The 17887-nt window shown below is 39.2% G+C and overlaps 1 protein-coding gene across 2 annotated transcripts in view; it reads right to left on the reverse strand.

Annotated features, from left to right (window-relative positions):
- Positions 1-486: 486 nt before the first annotated feature.
- LOC137973723 (cysteine-rich protein 2-binding protein-like) overlaps positions 487-17887 on the reverse strand; it is a 29889-nt gene continuing 12488 nt past the window's right edge. For both annotated transcript variants that reach the window (XM_068820601.1, XM_068820602.1), the window contains 13 exons: positions 16294-16422; positions 15644-15798; positions 14268-14413; positions 12852-12939; positions 11888-11974; positions 10726-10876; positions 8867-8987; positions 7971-8081; positions 7529-7636; positions 3513-3715; positions 3084-3202; positions 1406-1454; positions 487-814 (listed from right to left, as the gene is read on the reverse strand). In XM_068820601.1, the coding sequence (XP_068676702.1) occupies positions 508-814; positions 1406-1454; positions 3084-3202; positions 3513-3715; positions 7529-7636; positions 7971-8081; positions 8867-8987; positions 10726-10876; positions 11888-11974; positions 12852-12939; positions 14268-14413; positions 15644-15798; positions 16294-16422 (1774 nt within the window). In that variant the 3' untranslated portion in view covers positions 487-507. The remainder of the gene's footprint in view (positions 815-1405; positions 1455-3083; positions 3203-3512; positions 3716-7528; positions 7637-7970; positions 8082-8866; positions 8988-10725; positions 10877-11887; positions 11975-12851; positions 12940-14267; positions 14414-15643; positions 15799-16293; positions 16423-17887) is intronic.

Genomic DNA, 17887 nt, shown 5'->3' on the forward strand with positions numbered 1-17887 from the left:
CATTTCAGAACACGATCAATTCTCGATATCCATGCAGGACAAAGCAAACATTAACGCGGTCAAATAGGATCCGGCGTTAAAAACTCTGGGAAGTCTACATAGTTTGCACTGTACCTAACAATATATTTAGCAATTATTGAATGAGGCTGAGTAGGATGTGAAGAATTCTGCAGGTCGAGGAGGGTGTTATCCACCAGAGCCGAAGGCCGAGGTGAATAACATCCTCCGAGATCAGCTTTTTTCGGTCAACGGTTCAATAATTTGCAGCATGCTGCACTTTTGACGTCATTTTGACGTCATCGGTTCAATAATCTGCAGCGGGCTGCACTTTTGAAGTCATTGATTCAATATGACGAAGTTTCTTTCCAAAATTGGTGAACAGCAGCTGGTTATGGTGAATTATGCGTGTGGTTTTAACCAATCAGAAACGGGGAAATATTTTGAACGAATAATAATACCATATATAGTACAACAAATGCAGTCAAGTTTACTTTTGAATTATACAATTTATCTCCTCAATCTCAGAAAAAAAGCATGCTTGCATTGTGGGCTATCCTCGGGTAAATATCTGCTATAAAAGTCTAATATGAATTCCTCTGGTTTAAACCCAAATTTCTGATACAAAAGCATGGCTGGGTTTGTAACAGATACATGAAGTGTGACGTCTTTGCCCATGCACGTCTGTATCAAGTGATAAATCATATAGGTTCCGATTCCCCCTCGGCGCCACTCAGGGTGCACTAGTACAAAAGAGATGTAAGCCTCGTTGTACTTCACATCCGGGACCATGAATGCAAAGCCGATGACGAATTTTCTGCAAAAATACAGAACAAACTAGTTAGCTTTGTAGTACAACAACACGACAGTATCAAGAATCACTGAAGCAAGTACGAGACCCTTTCTTAAGAGATTGAGGCTTTAACAAACGGGGAGACTATTTTGTAGTCTCTTTTTGAAGTGTTGGCTATTACTCTTGAGTATGAGAACCAAATTGAATAGTTTGACTTACAATGACAGCTCTATACCTCTTCCTAATCGAGTTTGAGAACCCTACTGTACGTAACGGTCCGAAATTCTTCCAGTTCAATTTATGACCACAGTGCATGGGAAAGTAAGCCGGACGTTTTGTAGTACACGGTTCGCTTAATTGACCAAAAGTGGTGCACGTACTGTGATTCGTCTTCTGAGGTATAGATATCACAGTTAATAGCATTCATCGGTAGCTATAGACCTTTTTGCAGATACGGCGGCTATTTTGATTTCTATTGTTTCAAATAGCTATTATGGGATGCCCAGGGGGCAAATAATTTGCCCCCTGAGCATCCCATAATGTCTTCCGAAACAATAGAAATCAAAATGGCCGCCGTATATGCAAAAAGGTCTATTTAATCATGAATTTACTAACTTATAAAGGACAACGCAACTGAAGTCAGGATACTGAAGACATTCTGACACTAAAAAATAAAAATAAATAAAATTAAAAAAACAAATGGTACCAACAGCAAACAATGAACCAATATTAGAGGGTACAACAGTACTACTAGAAATGATACAAAAATAGTAGAATAATTTGATGTGCCATTTCAAGATCGTTCCCCAACACAAAAAAACGACGCGCGGTAAAACAATTCTCAAACCTATGGTGACGATCACTAAAAGAGGCTTTCGGTTTTCGGATATTACTCTTATCACATTGCTCAGTTTGATTTCACAGGGCGTGGGAACGAAAGTTGGAAAGTACAGAGGGATTTGAATCTTAACCTCGAATACCTGAAGGCTCTTTCGTGATACAGGGTTCTGTCATTCAGATTTCTCTCACCAGTGCCCTACATCTCAACCTGACTATTTAAGTTCCCCACAACCAGGAAGTCCTAACCTATATGCTACTTTAAATTCACAGTCAAGAACACGTTTGTAAGAACAAAACAAGATATTTGTGGAAAATTCAGGACTCGGCTTTTTTGGAGTTACATGGTAAACCATTAATGACCAGGATTTCAACAGTGATTATCTCTAATAATTATTAGTTTATTAAACGGATACCTTTTAGAAAGGGAGGGGTGTGGGCCTCAGCAATTATCTTTAAAACAAAAACCAGACAAGATAAAGAACTGACTTTTGTCACTACATCTGCAAACGGTTAGACTTTCAAGTCTTCTCGGATAAGAGGAAATTTTGCTTTTACTTTTCTTACTGCACCTAATCCGGCCAAATATCAGCCATTTGGTCTTCCAACATTGCGTCAACAACCAAATCACCACTTGCCGCCATATTCATTCATCGTATCCCCAACACTAAGCATGCGTCTTCGTGTAAGATGGTAAGGCCGCGCACCGGTGGCTCAGTTGGTTGAGCACCGGGCTGTCACGCGGGAGGTCGTGAGTTCAACTCCGGCCGGACCAACACTCAGGGTCTTTAAATAACTGAGGAGAAAGTGCTGCCTTTGTGATTACATCTGCAAATGGTTAGACTCTCTAGTCTTCTCGGATAAGGACGATAAGCCGGAGGTCCCGTCTCACAACCCTTGTTCATTAACTCTGTGGGACGTTAAAGATCCCACACACTATTCGAAAAGAGTAGGGGACAGTGTTCCCGGTGTTGTGGTCTGACCTTTCCAGCATGTGGTCGGCTTGACAGGATTAGCTTGAAGGGCTTCTGTGTGAATGAGACCACAATTGTGTATAACAGCCAGAAGCCAGGCTACTTAGTCAAGTGCTGGAGCCTTACTCAAACCAAACTCAAACTCAAACCAAGGCGATAACTTTTCACGCGTACTCACTTGAAGGAAATGTTCACTCGGACCAAAAATTATTCAACATGTTGAATATTCGTCGCCGATAGCACGAGTGACTAAACGTGCTGAAAATGCCACCACACACTGGTGGAACTTGCTTACGCCAACAGTCACGAATGAAACTTTGCTAAGCTGATAGCTCTATTGTGCGCCGGGCTTCAATTGTGTGAACTGCATAAGAAGCAGAATGGCCAAAGACCACCAAATAGCTTTGTAAATTATTGCTGAAAAGCCCAAGGGGAAGCAGCTGATAATGTGTTTCCCTTCACTTCAAGACATTAAAACTTACAATCAATTCCTGGCCAAAAGAATTCCCGACACATGGCATTCACCGAAGCAATGTGATGTGGCTGCACATAACAATACTCAATAGGAGCAACCGCAGGAGGCCTCCAACTAGAATCTTTCCTGAAAAAGCAAACAAGTTACAAAAATCTGATTTATGTGCGCAATACTTGATATAGTGTGGATCTTAAGACTTTTCTCTGGCAAAAAATCATCTGCTACGTAACGAGAGAGGGAAAAAATTCTCCACTTGTCCTGTTTTTCGCGCGCCTCAAACCCTGCATAGTGGTTCACTGCACTTCCATGCACAGTTGAGGTACTTTGTGCTTTCTCTCTATTAATACCTTCTCTTAAAGCTATTCCTTACTTTTACTCTGAAATAAGCTTAAACGTATTACAAAAAAAACGAAATAAATACATGTCAAAATAATACCTGTGATGATATGCAACAATCTGCTGTAACAACTGTAACTTTAAAGGTCTACTCTCAAAGTCCCTTCGAATAAAAGGTTTTAATATTCTAGATGTGTAAGGACTGGTAATGGGTCTGTGCAAGGTCTGGCTATCAGCCCCAATAAGTCGTGTTAAGAATGAGCAATCCCTGGTGTGAAAGCTTGAAAGCATCTGAGGTGAGGCCTGAAATAAAATGCGGGAAAAAAAACGTTAAGTGGCTGGGAAAGTATCGAGGAACCTTTCAATTTATTCTGCTGTCTCTTGCCATATCACTGTTTCCTTACATTGAGGTCTGTGTTCAATCATTGCAGAGATAGTGCTGCAATAATCAGAGTTTTGGACTGGGAGAAGTTCAATTTTGGAGGCCCACAGTTAAAAAATAACAACAGTCATGGCAACTTTCCTGACACAACGAGATAGGTTAAACCTAACCCCACTTTTGAGCGTGTCCCTTAGAGATTTCAGCAATTTTCCGTTGCCACCTGCCCAAGAGCAATGAACATTTCTCAACTGAATCGTTTGTTCTGCTCCTCCCTCATTCCTAAAAACGATTGCTCTAATTCCAACCACCTTCGCTTCCCGATTTTAGCAATTCAGACGAAGAAGAGGATTTGGATGGCTGGATGGATAGATAGATCGTTTATTGTGTAAGTACTTTGCAGTCGTAAAACTGAATTGCGTATTTCACAAATAACGTAGGTTAAAATATAAAGCTAATTACAATATATGGATATAAATACCTCGTATAGTAATGCTAAAATGTATACAAATATCTTACAGTAAAGTCGACTACTTAAAAACTTCAGGAACATTTATGCGCAGCCCTGAGATATGGCAAATTTTATGTCTTTTGACGCCTTAAATTATAGCTGGATTGGTTTCTTGGTGGCACCAGATTGTATACCTTATGCCCGGGATTGATAGCGATAGAATCAAACAATTGTCTGCAGAGTTCATTGCGCCTATCATATAGCGTTGGCAGGCCTAGGCTGTCAAGGTATACCCGATATGACATGTCAGGGTTAGGGTTAGAGTGAAATTATGGAAAGCACTGTGTTCTGAATTCTTTCTATATCCTCATTAAGATAAGCCGGGAGTGCGTAATGAAAGACCGGAGAGCAGTATTCTAGCACAGGTCTGATTGTTGTACAATAGAAATTCACAATGTCATTAAGGGGAACTCGAGCCCTTTTCAGGAGAACAATGAAATACAGGCGCTTATTTGCTTTCTTCATGCAATCTACAATGCACTGGATATCGTAACACCTATTATCTTCCCGCAGTCGGTGACAGGAAGCTCGTTTCCGTCTACCACGAGAGGGGGAAATTATGAGAGTTCTTCTTAAAGTTGATAACAATCTCCTTGCACTTGTCGACATTTAGCTGCATCCGCTGAGTCCGGCCTAGACCAGTCCTCCACGGCAGGAACAGCATGTTGGTATGGTTTGGGAGATTGTCGTGTCGTCCACGTACTTCCACATGAGAGCGCCAACCTTGAGATCATTGATCATGACCAAAAAAAGCCAAGGGCCGAGCTTGGTGCCATGTGGAACTCCGACGGGGACTAGGCCCCACTCAGAGAAGCAGTCTGCGGACAACTTGACGCGTTGGTGTCGGTTTGTCAAAAAGTCAGTCACCCAGGCTTTGATGCTGTACGGCATGTCCAGGCCATTGATCTTAGCGACAAGTATCTTATGATCGATATGGTCAAAAGCCTTGCGATAATCAAATAACACGACCCTAACAACTGCACCTGTACCGTCTGTAGCTTGCGACCAGTGGTGAAACAACGAGATGAGGGCGAACAGGAAGGAGGATTTGGGGATACCGCCGAATTGGTCATGGTTAATGTTCTTGAGTACAGCGGGGCCGACATGGGTCGCTACAACAAAATCTTCCGCGAGTTTCGAGATGGCGGGAGTAAGGGAGATGGGGCGCAGATGTTTACTAAGGTCTTCGACAGGCTTCTGCTTGGAGAGCGGGACGACGTCAGATAGCTTCCAGGGCGAGGGCAGTCTTTGCTCTTTATAGCCAGAGTTGAGAATTGTTGTTACGGGTTCGGCAAGAACCTCCGCGTACTCTCGCAGGAGCCAATTGGGGACACAGTTGGGCCCAGCTTTAGGGTTAGGGTTTACGGCTGCTTTACGTGGATTTAGTTGTTTCAGGGCGGCCAGGACGACAGGCTACATAGGGGTCATCCTTACAAGCTGCAACTGACTCTAATGGCTGGAAGATTTCCATGGGAGCAAGGAAGGCCGAGTTAATTTTGTTGGCGATTTCAGTTTCACTGAGTTCGCCTTCCAGGTGTAAACTGGAGAGAAGGCTGTCCGAACTGGAACAGGAAACCATTCCGGCAATCCATTTGACAGCATTCCACCACTGTGAGGGCTTTTGCGGCGAAGTACTTGCTACGGAGCGATTTGCGCCCTCGGTTGACGGCGTTACGGTAGAGACAATAGCTCTCCTTGTCTCCATTGTTAAATGCTTGCTGGCAGAGCATGATAAGGTTTTTTAACTCTGCAGTGATCCATGGCGCATCGTTGACGTGAATCTTGTAGTGGTCGACCGGCATGATGTGATCCATACCGATGTGAATTGTGTCTACAAACAGACTCAACTTGGCCAAGCAGGAATCTGCGCAGTTGAACAGGGACCAGTCGATAGACGAGAAATAGCGTCCGAGCTCCAACTTTCTACTTGCCCGTGTGTCCCGCCTTGATACAGTTTTCCTACTGGAACCCTTTCCCACTGGCCTCGCTTTGGGGCCACTGACTTTGGGAGCTGGTCATTTGTGGGTTCTAATGTTCCCGTGAGAAATGAATCAACGATGAAATGATATATGAAATGGATCATATATGAACTGCGGATATGAAATCAAGTGAAGCTATGATCCTCGCAGTTATGAGCGTAATTTTGCAATTGCGTAAAGAAGCCAGATCACTTTGTTATCACTAAGTCCAAACTTTGGTCCCCCCCCCCCCCCACCCCTTTGTAGACTTGTCTACCAGTTGTTTCAGCTGGAATTAGGTAGTCAGGCGGCGAAAGTTTAGGCGATTGAAATCCCCCCATAACAAGAAATCGCAACCGAGGTACTCTCCCTTCCATGGACGCGAGGGACGCAGACAAATAGTTGACAAGTGCTGCGTCTCTGTTGCTGTTGTTAAAGTATGGATGGTACATAACGCCCGTAATGAGACAAGGGACCCCGCGCGGGATTCGGCTAGGTCGTAGCCACGCCCACAAGGCCTCGATGTCCGGATCAAGCAGGTTGTCCAGGCGCTTGAATTTGATCGAGTTCTCAAATATAGAGGCCGACACCACCGTGATGGTCCGTGGTGCGGTTGCGGTAAATGAAGGAGTATCCTGGTATGCAGAGGTGAGAGTCGCTAACTGTGTCTTGTAACCATGTCTCAGTAAAAAACCCTAAATTAGATTTTAAATCCAAGATAACGGAGAGTACTTCATCAATCATTGATTCCTGTCCAGCAAAACCTTTTCTGAATAAAATGACTTTAGAATGGCAATGGTAAGGAGCTTCAAAAGCGAGTTGCGTAGAGACTTTATTGCCTGCTGTTGATTTATTGCACCTCATTAACAAGCCAACATTGAAGTTCAACTTTCGACCGTTTTGCACTTTAGTGAGGGTAATCATATTTACAGTAATGTTGTCAATGGTGTATGTTGGGCCTCTTGAACATTGCCATATTTGGACATGCCCGTATACTGAGAGCCTCGCGTGAAGCTGAAACTTTCTGGTTGCGCTGTTAAATTGGTTCCACTTGCGTGTGTTTTCTTTGTTTTTCGACACGTAATTATTAACTACAAAAGATTACAGTGGAAGGTTCAAGAAAGACAAAGTTGTGCCCAGGAAAAACCACACCATTGATTCAAATGGCATGTAGAGTCCACAAGGCTATGAAATATGCTATGATCATTTGAGTCCACTATCCCTGGGGCACTGACTATCAGCAATTCATTTGATTTAAAAGTTCTTACCAAATATCTATCAAGTACATTTCCTGTTGTTTTCATTGCCGTGGTAGTTTTCTGCTTGTGATGTTGTCCCTGACTCTCATCTACAATCTCTGAAAAAATGTCAGGGTTCTACCAAAAAAATATAAGAATTTTCCATCAACAAGCATTATTTAGCAGATTTTACAAGTAAGGGGAGGAAACATTTGTAATCCAATCATGCATGGTTTAACATCTCATTTTGTTACAAGCAATAATTGTGAGGCAGGGCCTATGGTTTATAGTCCTTATCCAAGAAGACTTGAAAAATATAACCTGCTACCTCCTGCATGGTAGTCTGATTCTCAACCAACTGAGCCAAATGGTCAGTTGTTCTTATCTACTTGCCCAGGCAATTTGATTAACACCTGCATGATAATTTAGAAATAATGTAAACGTCCAGACTCCTAGTAATGTAATTTCTTACTTCAATACGAACTGCTTCTTCAGGGGTCAAGTGATATCTCAAGGTTGTGGTGATAGTCTTAACGACAATTTTGTCCAGATCAAATACACTGAGTGCCTTGTTTCTTTTTATCTGCGTATGAAAAAAATAATGAAAGTCATAATTAACACAGTGATTTAGTGAAAAGACTGAGGGAGAGACGTGGTGTAGCACTAAACCACAAATGTGGGAAAGGGTCATTCTAAAGGTTCCACAACAGAACATCTTGCAAGTGGTCCATTGTGAATATTAATTCCACTAGCCATGGGTCTTGCCTACTGTTAGTTGGTCACCATTGAATAGAACCAAAAGAATAAACAGCAAGTCCTTGATAAAGTAAGATAATACCGATTCCTTTAATTATGCTGTAATGTGGGAATTTAAGCTAATTATTTGCAACAAAGTATTCCAACGTAGCAGCATCAAAAGACTGAATATCTTTCCTACAGTACCAACATAAATTTAGCAAACATGAGCAAAACACTTCAATCGCTATTTAGGCTTATAAATAAAGTGTTCTAAAGGGTTACTGAAGTAAAGATGGAAAGATTTGCATCTTTTGTTAAGAACTGCACATGACAAAATGCTTTATTCATATTTTGTAGTTTTTCGTAGAGAAGAATCCTCACAATCTCAGAACAAAACTTTAATTTTAGATTATCCCAAAACCCAATAGTGATGTCGTCATATAGTGCTATTGACATCTCACGTCATGGCATTTCTATATCAAGCCGTCTTTTTTCCTTGTACTGGTATGTTTATTTTCCTTTATCTTTTTCATTTAAATGAACACTTGTTTATGGTTAGCTTGTAAGAAAGTACTCTCTTGTGTATTGTAATATGATCTACATTGGGAAACAGAATGTACAGTTATCTACCTGTCTTAAAATTAGTTTCCTTCGAAATCTCCTTGCTTTTGGGTTATGGTGCACTGCTCTTGGACAGGAATTCAATCTGAGCAACAGCTCTTTTTCTTTATCTTCTGAAACTGTGACCAGGCTAATAGAATGCAAAAATTGGTAAGGAACTTACACCAGATACAAGTGTCACACAGCAATCACTCAACCCAATGTTGACTAATTCCAGAGAAAATAAAAAGGAAAAGGAAACACCCAAAATGAAAACCTACATCATTAAACCTTACCAAACAACCAACCCACTTGCCTTGATAGAAAAACGTTAGAGCTCTACCTGTGCGACAGAGATGTGATGTACCATCTTAAGGGTTGGATAACAAATAATGATGAAATGATATATGAAATGAATCATATATTGAACTGCAGAATGAAATCAAATGAAGCTATGATCCTCGCAGTTATGAACGCAATTTTAACAATTGCGTAGAGAAGCCTGAAAAATTCAGGACTTCAACGGGGATCAAAACCGGCAAGAGAGAGGATAGACATCCGGGGAAACAAGGAAGGCGGATAAGAGGCAGCTAAAACAAGGATGTTAAGTCGTTCCACTTTTTTTGTGAGGCGCCAGCTTCCGATATCATAAATCATAATTTAATTTAATTTAATTTATCCACCACAATTCATGGAGTGGCAGGGGAGAGGAACTGAACTTTCGTCCCAATTGACACCTAACCCCTCCATCCATAGAACAGACCACAACACCAGGAACTCCATGCCCTACTCTTCTCGAATCGTGTGTGGGTTCTTTAACGTGCCACAGAATTTACACCCAAGGGTTATGAGACGGGACTTCCGGCTTATAGTCCTTACCCGAGAAGACATGAAAGTCTACCTATTTGCAGATGTCGTTACAAAGGCAGAACTTTCTCTTCAGTTATTTATCTAAAGAACCAATATCTAACATAATCGGAGCGCTACCATCACTTGTTTCACCGCTCGAAACGTCAATCTACTCGTTTTGCCACCACCGACAGGCATGTCAAAGAAACTGTTGTCAAAACTGAAAGAAAACTCCCATGAACTAGAGATCCTTGCCGCCAAATGTAGAACCCCAATATAAATCCGCCAACGATGTCAAATGTAAAACCCAAGTTTTAACGTTTCTTGCAAACTGTTACACACACCACCCCTGCCTGAAGGGCCACACTACACCTAAAAATCACTGACAACAATAAGTACATTCCATTTTCCACGCCACTACACTAAAGACCCTAAAAAAGATAAATAATTTGTGGTGACATCGGGGTCTCAAATGAATCTTCTGGGAAATTAACACTCTTATTATGCAAATAATGCCTTTTGTTTTCATGGTCACTGATCACTTGAACAAAAACCAAGAATAGACCGAATGCATAAATGGCAGCCAAAAAAATATTCTTTTGCTTATGTGCTAATTAGACTTACTAGCCTCGTTTCCATGGACAAAATACAAAAGAAATGTTTCTTGAGAGCGAGGCTAGTCAGTCTAATTAGCGCATAAACAAAGAATACATTTTGGCTGCCATTTATGCATTCCGTCTATAGAGTACCATGACAATTTTCTTACTAAAATTATTATAGCAAACACTCTTCACAAATTTAAAATGAAATGAACAAAAGTATAGTTATGATTGGTGACTTCCTGTATATCAACCTCTTTAAGATCATTATATTAAGCGACCCTTTTTCCTCAGGTCTGCTTTCTTTCCCCGTTTCTATACCTTACCATCCTTTTGATGGTAATGGAACAATGAATAGAGATTTCATTTCATGAACAGGTTGTAGGAAGCATGACATAAAAAACGTGAGCTATTTTATCACCATGACATAAACTGTAGTACCTTGTTTGTGGGAGATATGAAGCAGTTTTAACAGGTCTATACTTGAGCTTGCCCTGGGGAGTGTCAGATAGGAGGTTCTTACTTGATGTATCAGATGTAATAGTGGATGCCAAAGAATCGGTTTCATCATTGTCTGTAATGGGTTCAGATTCTAAAAATACAGTGTAAGAAGGGAAAGAAAAAAAATCCTTTGAATAACTATAGCTTGCAGAGATAGAGCAAAAACTCAAGTTATTAGTCTTGATTATAGTGATCATCATTGTTAATGAAATAACAGAAGCAAATGTAAGGAACCCTGAAAAAAATAGGCTTGAATGGGACTCAAACCCAATTGTGCTGCACATTGTTCTGTCCATGACGTATTATGTCATTTAGAAGATGGTTAATTTCAACTTCATTCTTGATAAACCATTCATACAATTTATTTTAATATAAAGGAAAAAACTAAATAAATTAAGGCCCAATGACTTTCAGATTATTTTTTTGAATTGAATAAATTTCTATAAACATTTTAAACATTACTTACCATACAATACTTAAATCTAACACTACTTTTTTGATAACAGAAAAATACTTACACGACATATTACAGTACAAAAGAACCCAAAAATATATAAAGGACACTCCTGAGTTTTACAACAGACATGTTTCGGCAGTTGCCTCTGCCATCTTGAGTGTGAAATGAACAATAATTATTGTCATTATCATTAGTCATTTCACTAGTATTTATATTTCACTGTAATTTATTGTTCATTTCACACTGAAGATGGCAGAGGCAACTGCCGAAACATGTCTGTTGTAAAACTCAGGAGTGTCATGTTTTTCTTAAAATTAAAAATAAATAAATAAATAATGATAATAATAATAATAATCAGGTTATTCAAATACAAAAGTGCTTTCAGTTCAGGCAGCCAAGAAACCATTCTACACATTCAAACAACTTGATTGCTGGAAACTACAGGCTCATTCCCTTATTCAAAAATTCAGAAAAGGTAAAAGAGGCTCCCATTTATGAGAATTTCAAATTGTTACCGGTACTCATGGGTAGGAAAATCATCACAATACATGGAGGTTCTGTCTCAAAGAAACCCTTTCAACACATCGTAAGGCCGATAAAAAAGAACATACAATACTGTGTACAAAAAGAAACAACCATACAAACCTTTGCTCTCCCAGTCACCAATAAGAGAGTAAGCATTTTCCAAATGATCACAGCTTGTTGAAATATAATTTGGGAAAGCAGTGCACACTAAAAGAGAAGAGGTTTCCCTTGAACCAGGATTACAAAGGGACAAGGGAGGGGTACAACAGGGCAGGAGGAAGGAAAAGTATGACAATAATTTATCACTTTGCACACAATTCAAAAAACTAATCTAGGTTGCACAAGCTCCAAAAGGAGGATTGTAGTTTGGAGTAAAAGAAATAATATTAAAGTCTTGGTAAAGGAAAATGAGGCGTCTGCAGAAAAATGAAATTCTTGCATCGCTTTTTTTTGCATAGGGTGAAACTATAATATCACATTAAGGCTACTAGATTGAATTATTTGAATACAGTTTTAGTTTTTTGGTATTTAATATTGCCTTTTAGTTTTGAGGTCTCAAACTCAGAATGACCAAGTCTGCTGCAGAAGCTCCTGCCTCTTCACTTTATTGCAAAAATAACTGCCCGTTGTTGCATCTTAGTCACAGATGAATGCACTCCATTACCATGTGAGGAATTTTTGATATTATGTTAAGAATTGAAGGAAATCTCACGCACCAAAGGTAGAAAAAGTGCCATAAAATCGGTCTACGAAGACAAAAGAAAAAATCCTCACACGGTATTTGGAGTAGTACAATCAACTATTAGAAATGAAAATTTGGAAGTGTTATCTTAAAACCAGTTGGGACAGGAAGCTTGTAATTTTGGCGTCAAAATAAACCCCTAGAAAATCGAGCTTGAAGATTTTGCGTGCAGCTCACGGCCTGCTGAATAACCTACTGCCCTCTACTTGAAAGCCACTTATGCTGAGCCAATCAGCGTTCGGGTGCGTGAAGGCTGTCATTTGACACCCAATCCTTTCATGTGAGATTATTGCAGGAAACAAAGCCCAAATTTACTTTATGTACAATTGATTTTAAACACACCTGAGCTAGAATCTGCCAGCTCATGCATATCTTCCTCAGTAAGTAACTGTGCTATTGGGTCATCAATGTTATCCAAAGCAGGTGAGAACTAAAATGAATTACCAACAGAACACAATGGGTTTAAGGTTTAGTGGCACTTCCAGCCCTTCACGATGTATTAAATAATTTGGAGTTGTTACTACTATCAGTCTGTAATGTTCTTATAAAGGTGAGCCACTTGGACATAAGATTTAAGACGACTGCCAGGCAAACGGGCCTCCTCAACAAATTCACCTTAGATTTTGTATCAAACCACTCGTGCTTGGAGCTTCGCGCTTCGCGCATCGCGCATATCCCATGTAACTTGAATTTCACGAAGATCGATCAGATTGCAGTGAAAAACAAGAAAAGAAAAAACAAAGAAACAGCTCTGTGCGAACGGAAAAAAAAAGTTCCCTGGGTGTCTCGAACCACCGACTTGTGCCTGCATTCATCTCGCATCATTCGATTGAACTACCGATGCAAGCAGTACTTTAAACTGTTCGGTTAAACAATGAATACTGAGTGTTGCTTCGCCGATAGTGTTTTTGCATAGCTTATTTCTCAAAAATAAAGCTTAATTAAATCGGTTAAAGAAATACCATGGTAATGTTCTTATAAAAGTGAGCCACTTGGACGTTAAGATTTAAGACGACTGCCGAGCAAACGAGCCACCTCAACATTTTCAACTTTAAACCACTAGTGCCTGGAGCATCGCGCATCGCGCATATCTCATGTAACTTGAAGTTCACGAAGATCGATGAGATCACCACGAAAAACAAGGAAAGTTAAAAACAAAAAAACAGCTCTGTGCGAACGAAGAAAAAGTTCCCTTAACGCATCGAACCATCGCCTTGTGAATTCGTTTACCTTTTGCTTTATTCGATTGCGCTACCGATGTAGTGACTCTCTGCGGTTAGGTATATATCGAACAATGAACGGTAAGTGTTGCTTCGCTGATTCCATTGTTTTCAAACTTGAAGCCGATCGTGTTTTTGCATAGGTTATTTCTCAAAAATAAAGCACACATCGGTAAAAAAAATACCAGGGCAATGTTCTTAAGTTCATTTCCAGTCAACTTGCAAAATTTGGGCTAGTTTTGAGTAAAACTGAAAATCGACCGAAATTGTCACTTACTAGGTTTTTGCATGCAGCCCTTCAATTAAACTGCATTTCCTCTAAACTTAGGTGTGAGTTATAAATACCTTCTTACGAATAAACTAGTAATTTTTTACCTAATTATAAACAACAAAGAAAAAAGGAGCAAAATTTTGAGCAACACCACCCCATTGATCACGCCATTGAAACTCAAAGTCTACAAACCTAGCATATGGTTATGCAATAACTTCAATTACCTGTGCATTTGTTACCACCCTCATTGCCAGTAGGCAGTCATACCTTTGAAACGGTTGTTTCTCCACTATCAGTTATAATGGACTGTCCTTCCAATGTGGGATGGTCTTTGCTCATATTTACATTTATCTTTGCTTTGAATAATGTTGGACTATGTCCTCCTTTTCTCTTATGTTTGTGACCACTAATTCCTACGGAAAAAATAACAACAAATGTGTACATACAGTGCATACAAGGGTATTTATTAAAGCACCCTACTTGTACACGGGTTTTTCAGCATCAAAGCTATAACTGTCATAAAGTTCAAAATAAAAAACTAATAGGAATAAAAATAATATAATCTAATTAAAGGACAAGAACCGTTATCTTGAATGATGGCAGTCTCTGCAAGAGTTGCAGTATTTCAATAACCAAAACGTTGGTTTTATCTCTATTGATCTAATAGGAATTTTCACTTTTTTTGGACAAAACATATTTTCACAAGATCTTTGTTAATTAAAGATAGATATGGCACTAGTGATAGATATGGTTAATTCAGCTTGTGGGAAGAAAAGAAAAGCTTAGTCAGACAGAAAAAAATCATTAACAGGGATAGTTAAACAGAACATTAGGCCAGGAAAGAAGCCTTGTGGAATGACAAACTTCAACATAAGGACTAAAGACACTATCACTTATTCTAGCTAGCAAGGTAAGTAAGGGTGCTTAATAATAATAATAATAATAATAATAATAATAATAATAATAATAAATTTATAGAGCACTTAAACTACAAGTCAATAATTCATTTAAAAGTGCTTTTAGTCATGCCTTCCATTGGACAGAACTGACCAGCAAGACCAGGCATTTGGAAGGACTAACTCTACAACCCTTTTAAATGAACACACTTCGAGGATGATATATACTCTTTCAGAAGAATGCAAGGGATTTTCAGGCAAGTGTTACTTCAAATTATTGCATTTTTCTTTGCAAACTGATACGTCAGGTCTGGCCAGCCAGTTCTGACAAAACGAAAGCACTTTAAGACTATTTATTGAGTTTTGGAATTAATACTTTACACACCATGGATTTCAGTATCATGCCAAATATGATCAAACGCTTGGGACACATCCATAAGGAACACGATTAAGACCTTTTTGCTATCCATGCTGTTGATGAGGATGTGGGAAACTATTTTCTTGCCAATGGGCAAAAGGACAACTAAAAAATCAGAGTCCAAGCCAGGATTGGAAACTACAAGCTCTGTAACACCGGTTGGAGTCAGTAAGTCGTTCATCTATGTCCTGAATGGACAATTTTCCTCACTTCAATCAACAATAATAGTAAATCCACGTCCTTTTTAAAATAAGAGCACTCGAATCTAATTTGGAAAGCTTAAGAAGTGAAAGTCAGCAAGACTATGCAGTTATCTTCATGTAGTCTACCTGCTTCGCTAAATTTAATAAATGGTGCAACATTTTCTTGCAGGGACCACCATCCAGTCTCCTTGTTAAATTCCCTCTGCCCTGACTTGAAAAAACGTGGGCATCCTGATGACAATATACCAGCAACAGTACTGGGCCATGTGGTAGTCTTTTTTCTATGTACACGAACATGTTCAAATGAGTAAAAGTTATTAGTATCAAAACTATGATCCAATAACATAAATAACATTTGAGTACATGTAGGTGTGGTAAAGACAGCAAAAACGAGAGGTAACAATCTCCTCAGTCACAAAGACCAACAAAACCAGTAGACACAACCCCTTGTCTTGAAGGAATAATTACCCAGAATATGGGGGGAGGAAAACAAAGCAATATTATTTAAGCCACTATCTTGGTTGGGCAAATGATGCAAATGGTCATCAATAATACTGATCACCTGCCTTCTGTGTTCTTTACATCTAACAAAGTTTTTTTCATAGGTCCTCTACCACCGATGTCAGTTTACAAATGCAAGGAATGCCTGGACATGTCATCCTCAGATAAAAGTTAATGTAAACTTAGCTCTTGTTGAAAGCAGACAGTAAACCTCAGGTCTATGGCAACTAAAAAACACATTAATTCTGAAATAACCCAGCAACCCTTAAACTCACTTCTTAGGAAATAGCACCATCCAATATCGATCAATGAAATGACAGATATCTTCTCTCCATCTAAAGTAACCTTTTCTTCCCCTGCTTGTAGCATATAGATTGTATAGTGACAGGTAAACAGCTTGGATCCTAATGGCAAAAAATACACTAAGTCTTCATCTTTTTTTGTCCATTTCTCAATTTGTAGAAGCTTTGATTCATTCCTTGATGTTATAATACTCAAGTTGATACTAAGTCTTTTGATATTATCAAGACATGGCAAGGTAACATATTATTAATTATTGTCGACAATCCATTGAGATACAACACGATTAGCACAATGTGCTAAGTACTGCATAATTATGTGCATGATGTACATGTATATATTAGCAAAGACAGTTAACTTTTAATTAAGGTACTCCTTCAAAAAAGACAAGATAGCGATATTCACTGTTTATAAACAATTTTTTTGATATTTAAATTTTGCCAACCACAGAACAAAAGAACCTTCGTTTCAACAGCCAATAGATCTCTGGTTGGCACATTAATTATTAAACGACAATAGATGACATAATGGTGAGTATTGCTATTGCAGCACTCACATTTTTCACCTCACCACAGGTGAAGTGGGATAATCCTGACCTGGTGATTGCTTTTGGGAAATTCAGACAAAAATGCAAGCTAACGCTAACTCTACCTACTGTGTTCTTAAAGATGTTGATAACAAATTGCCCTCGAGTTGGACGTTGCACACCTCGGAAGGTTTCTTAATAAATATCTAACTAGCCTGTGAGCAGGCTCCCCGAGGGACTTGGGTTGGGGTTACGGTTAGGTTAGGTTAGGGTTGGGTCGTGTCCAAATTTTGGACGCAAAATATTGATTGGTTGAAATTAAATTACTTGGTGACGTCACCATTGACAAGCTCTGACAACAAGAAAGCCGCCATTTTGCTTTGCAGAGATTAAAGGTGATCAGAAATGTGTATGAGAAAATCGTAGAATGTTGCAATATTACCGTAACTTAATGCAATGCCATGCCTTCTCTGCTGGAAAGAAAGGAAGCTCTGTCTCTGTTATCCACAGGATTCAAGAAAAGTTTAATTTTCCAACTTTTTTTAGTAGTGGTCAAAATACAACAAGGGCGACATCATGTCACCGTGGTAGTTTCCTGTCCTCTACAAAAAAACTATTGCTGATCACATTTGGACAGAAGCTTGGGCCTATTCAGCTGCCTCAGTTGCTGATTTAACGATAAAGGAACTTTACACGATTTTAGCAAGTATTTAGTTAAGCGGAAAAGGCAGCTTTCACAAATTATTGCTTGATCTCCTGGTAACTCTGCAATACTCGAATATACTTAAAAACAAAATATTCCAATTCTCAAATTATTGAATTAGTGAAATACATATCTGTAATCACAAATACTCAATAGGGCTTTGAAATAAAGTGGTGTATAGGTATTAGAATATCTTTTGTATCTATCTAGTAGAATTACCGTATTTACCCGTGTATAATACGCACTTTTTTCCCGCTAAAACATCTCCAAAAATTGAGATGCGTATTATACATGGAATCCATTGTTTTAGACACGCGTCCCTCATTAGCATAAAAACAAA

Source organism: Montipora foliosa, chromosome 10 (genome assembly GCF_036669935.1).
Source record: "Montipora foliosa isolate CH-2021 chromosome 10, ASM3666993v2, whole genome shotgun sequence".
NCBI classification, from domain to species: Eukaryota; Metazoa; Cnidaria; class Anthozoa; order Scleractinia; family Acroporidae; genus Montipora; species Montipora foliosa.